The sequence below is a fragment of the Armigeres subalbatus genome, chromosome 1 (genome assembly GCF_024139115.2).
Source record: "Armigeres subalbatus isolate Guangzhou_Male chromosome 1, GZ_Asu_2, whole genome shotgun sequence".
In the NCBI taxonomy this organism is placed as follows: domain Eukaryota; kingdom Metazoa; phylum Arthropoda; class Insecta; order Diptera; family Culicidae; genus Armigeres; species Armigeres subalbatus.
This window is the reverse complement of record NC_085139.1, coordinates 301,429,564-301,434,362: the sequence shown is the minus strand read 5'-3', so window position 1 is coordinate 301,434,362 and position 4,799 is coordinate 301,429,564. Positions and strand designations below refer to the sequence as shown.

General features: G+C 38.8%; 1 protein-coding gene across 1 annotated transcript; it reads right to left on the bottom strand.

The window, feature by feature from the left end:
* Window positions 1–1,342: 1,342 nt before the first annotated feature.
* On the bottom strand, window positions 1,343–3,148 carry LOC134216535 (enhancer of rudimentary homolog). Its single transcript, XM_062695404.1, has 3 exons — window positions 2,938–3,148; window positions 2,499–2,768; window positions 1,343–1,646 (listed from the first exon to the last, which is right to left on the bottom strand). Exons 2-3 carry the CDS (start codon window positions 2,685–2,687, stop codon window positions 1,524–1,526), a joined length of 312 nt encoding a protein of 103 aa, XP_062551388.1. The 5' UTR covers window positions 2,688–2,768; window positions 2,938–3,148; the 3' UTR covers window positions 1,343–1,523.
* Between the last annotated feature and the right edge of the window lie 1,651 nt (window positions 3,149–4,799).

Here is a 4,799-nt window from a genome sequence, read left to right as displayed (position 1 = left end):
AACCTGCACTTTCAGAACTCTCCCTTTTCGTCAGATTCGTTGAATCATTATGGCTCCACCGTACAGTTACTCATAGACGCGTGAAATGCGTTTTTTCTTTCTGTTAATTCCGCAACGTCAAGATGTCCACTTAGCTCCAACTTCTGCGTTACTGCCAACGCTGATAAATGAGTGCGACCGCACCCTTGCACCTACAGAAGGATCGTCGATTGAGTGAATGTCAATCACCAAATAGATGTTGAGAACAGACAAAAGAGTAGATGCTTGAGCTGAACACAACAAGTGGCATATCTAAAACGTATTTCTAAATCCTATAAGTTATACACAATTGTGCGTAGAATCCGTATAATCTAATCCGTAAAATACTGTGCGAATAAGGCAAATAGGTATTATTGAGAAACTCAAACATCTAACGTAGTTTAACATGAATTTTTTGCCCTACATTGTGCTCAATTTTTATTGCATACAGCTAAAGTTTATTATCCTAGAATTTGTGAACTATCGCATAAAAATATTATTATTACTAATTTAATACCTAAGGTGAGATCATGCAAAGAAATCTATCTTAAAACTAGAGCCTTCATTAGTGTATTGCCTAATTAAATTCAGGTACAAAACTCCACCAAGAAGGGGTTAATCAGAGCCGAAGCTCAACGCTTTGAGGCGATAACGAATCACCAAAAGTAGGTCGCGATATTAAGTTGACTATATATATATGTGCCTAATTCGATTTCACATATTCATAGGAATTTTGTAATTTTACGTCCATTCTGCCGGAATAAAATTTACTGAATCAAGGATTCGTCTATCGCTCGCCAACACTTTCCATCGAGGAATAATTACGTTGATTAGCCAATGTTTGCCTCTTTTTACGGGTCGCGCAAAGGGCTGAGTACTTGTACCTTGTCACGTGTAGTAATTATCTTGTTGAGTGTCAATCAAAGGTCAATGCTTTCGGAATTCATTATTTTACGACAAAGTTTATCTTTTCCATTGTTATTTCATTTTATTCATCATTATAATTATGCTCACCTAAACACGCTTTGTTCTGCTTATTCATCAGTTAGCAAATATATTTTAAAATAAAATAGTAAATTAAATACACATAATTTCATCTTCTCATCATTCCTCGCCTACGTTGAACTGTTTTCGTGTGTGAAAACAGAACAGCAGGTCCATGTATCGCGTATTTGTCCCTCACCAAGGTCAAATTTGAACAACATAATCTAAAATTCCGTCGTGGCATTGCGTTATCCGCGTTACTCCAGAGTCTCGGTAAAGAATTGCCGATTTCGAATTAGGTACCGATTTAGTAATCGAGAGAGGGGTGAGAATCAACCAATTCTATTTGTCGTAAAATATCGTTTTATTCTTTCATGGACACATGACGTAATAGATAGCGCTTTTGTAAGAAGAAATGAATATGAAAGGAGAACTTAGGAGAATATGAGTCGGCCGGGGAGGCACGGGCTTTTGTAGATTTGTGGCGGGAGATGGGGACAGCTCACCTTCGGTCCCTGGCTCTAGTCCGTGGTACCTGCCGCTTGCCGTAACAGGACGTATATCTTCTCCTTGATCCATTCCTTGTTGTACGGGGCGTACGTATTGGTAGACTTTTGATATACGAGGCAACTCAGATCCGCTAACTGAAATGAAGGAGAATTGAAGAAATAAAATAATTATAAGCTTTTACTTGTGATACAATTGAATGTAATTTGTTCTGGCTTCGAATCGAAGACAGAACTCAATTTATTTTGAGTAAGTTAAATATTGTTGATATGTACTACATTTTCAATTTGCATTCATTTGTAACGATTTCTTAACTTCACAATCGATTATCATTTTTATGTAGACTGTTTAGGACAAAGTGATTTGTGCATCATAGATGGTACGCATTTTAAAAACTTCAAGGGCACTAAATAGTTGATGGAATCTTACGAAAATTATAGCACTCGTGTCAATCCCAGTAGCTCTGATGTTCGTCAACCTTGGAAACTTTGCTGTTATTCAGTCGGCTAATCTCTTCCTAGATCCAGAGCAGAAAAACGTATGTCATCCGCGTGTGCTCCCAGGTTCGTCACCATACGCCATCGTTGTCTTCTTCGCAGTGCTGTCGTGACCTCCAGATCACATCACACTCGCCTGAGGCACGAGTCCTTAGTATTTTAACTATTTTTTTTCAATCTGGACTTCTGGCGTTTCGATTCTACAGCGCCAGCCCCATATCATATTCTAAATTTTCCGGACCGTTATTGTCGTTGAATATGATATAAATATGTCGTTGAATATGTCTGTTCAAAGCGATATCGCAAATGTGTCAGAGCTGAACACAATTTTGATTACACTTTGTCTACATTTCCTCATGCTTTGAATCCTAAATATCTAAGAAAACAAACTGCTCGCCTAGATACTAGCATATCCAGTAATTCCGAAAGAAAACCTCGAACTGTACAAGTCGCAGACTAACACAAAGATATTGCTCCCCCTCCCGGACTCACCTGATCGACAAAATCGAACAACTGGCTGATGTCGTACGTGATCGTCGGTGTGTTCGGATTGCGCCGTTTCAAATGTTCCTCGTAGATTTTGCAAACCCCTTCCATACACTCGTTGACGCTCTCGTAGTCACTGTAGGTCCTCGTCTCCGGATTACGACCCGGCTGCACCAGCAGAATGGTATGCGACATCCTTCCGAAATGTTGCTCAACTACTTTTCGTCAGTGAACAATCAAACACGACGCTATAATTCGCCGCTAAACTTAAATTCCCTAAAATGAAAAAAGGATCGCAAATCAGTCTCCATTCCATTTGGAAGCGGCAGTGGTACAAATCCGTTGCCGGAATCTTAGGTTATGGAGCGCCCAGCCGACACAACCGAAGCAGTGTATCAACAAAACAAAAATGGAGCTCCATCGCGCACCGATCGATTGCACTTGCCTGAATATTTTTTGCACAATTTTCGCCCTTCGCTAGCGAATGAATACTGTTCCGTGGGGTTGACCGAGTGACGCACTTAACGACTGGTTTCGGACCGACCCGGAATCACTTAACATCGATTCTGGACCTTTTTAATTTGATTTCTTTTCTAAAACTTTCCGGCTAGTGCGCTGTTAACTTTTTTTTTATGAAACTCTTCGAATGTCGAATGTTTGACAGATTGAAAGCGTGAGTTACTGTCGGAGACGCCACCGCGAAGGTGGTTCAACATGGAACTAAAATGAGTGCCACATAGCTGTTGGTTCGTGTTAATTTGAACTGTCTCTTCAAATGTATTTTCAAATTAATTTATTTATTATTTATTTATTGCGATTTTTTTCACCATTTAGACTCTTATGATAAAAATTTCGTCTTATATGGGGCACACACTTGTGGTATTCGTACCATGGTACAAGGCGACAAGAAAATAATTTCAAGGCTATCTTTAATGAAGACAATTATTGGTTTGGCACTCATTTCAAGATTTTTGTACCATGGTACGAATACCACAAGTGTGTCCCCCATATTACTTAGATTTCGCTTTCGATTTCGCTGCTGGCTACCGTGCGCATTTCACTTGAAGATTGTGACAGCTGCCGCAAGCCCCCTCATGTTTACATATTTTTTCATTGTTCTTAGCTCTCCAGCTGATCATGTTTACACAACAAAACCAGCTGGTGCTTCGATGTTTACATTCAGTCCCATTGTTCTCAACCGACCACGTGGTTGACAATCAAGGTAATCTATGAAAAGGTTGTCGAAAATGCCTTGAAATACAAAATTGACAACTCTTGAATTTCGTCGATCGAATCTAATCATTCGAGAAAAATACAATATTTTACAAAATTATAATTTGTTCAGATTATGAAATTATAATCAATTAATCAATCAATCAATAAATAAAACAATCATTTAATCAATCAATCAATCAATCAGTTGAATTTAGATTAGATTGGATTTGGATTGGATTCGAATTGTATTTGGATTGGATTTAGATTTGATTTGGATTGGATTTGGATTTGAATTGGATTCAGATTGATTTTAGATTTGATTTGGATTGGATTTGAATTGAATTTAGATTGAATTGGATTGTGTAGATTACGCGTTCAGTGAGCTAACGGACACAGCAGAAGCACCGTCACGCCAACTCACCTGTCTGCGGGGGAAGACTGTACGATTTCAGGATGTTGCGCGTCGGGGGGTGGAGCCTCAGGTTTGGCCACATTCAGGATCCCGCCAACGACACCGGACACTCACAAACCTCACAGTATACAATACCACAGAATACACTTTACTATTGGCAATTTCTCACCTTTTCACTAATAATTACATAATTACTAACTTATAAGTTTTACTATACTAATTTATTTCAGAATAAGTTAGATTAAGTACATTTTAAATGCTTCTGAATGGCTTGAAGTTCTTGATAAAAGTGTAGATTTTTCTAGATTTTCATGCATGGCATACTTCGATGGTTGTTGATTTGATTACCATGACGACACGTGGATGCGGCAGACGTCGACGCCGTGGCACCTTTTATCTCGGACGCCAATGACGTCACAGATGTTCTCGCTGCTGCAGTGTTGACAACAGATTGGATTTGGATTGAGTTGGATTTGGATTAGATGTGCATTTGATTTGGATTGGATTTGGATTTGATTCGGTTTGGATTTGGATTGGATTTGAATTGGATTCAGATTGGATTTGAATTGGATTCAGATTGATTTTAGATTTGATGTGCATTGGATTTGGATTGGATTGGAATGAATTTGGATTGGATTTGGATTGAGTTGGATTTGGATTAGATGTGGATTTGATTTGGA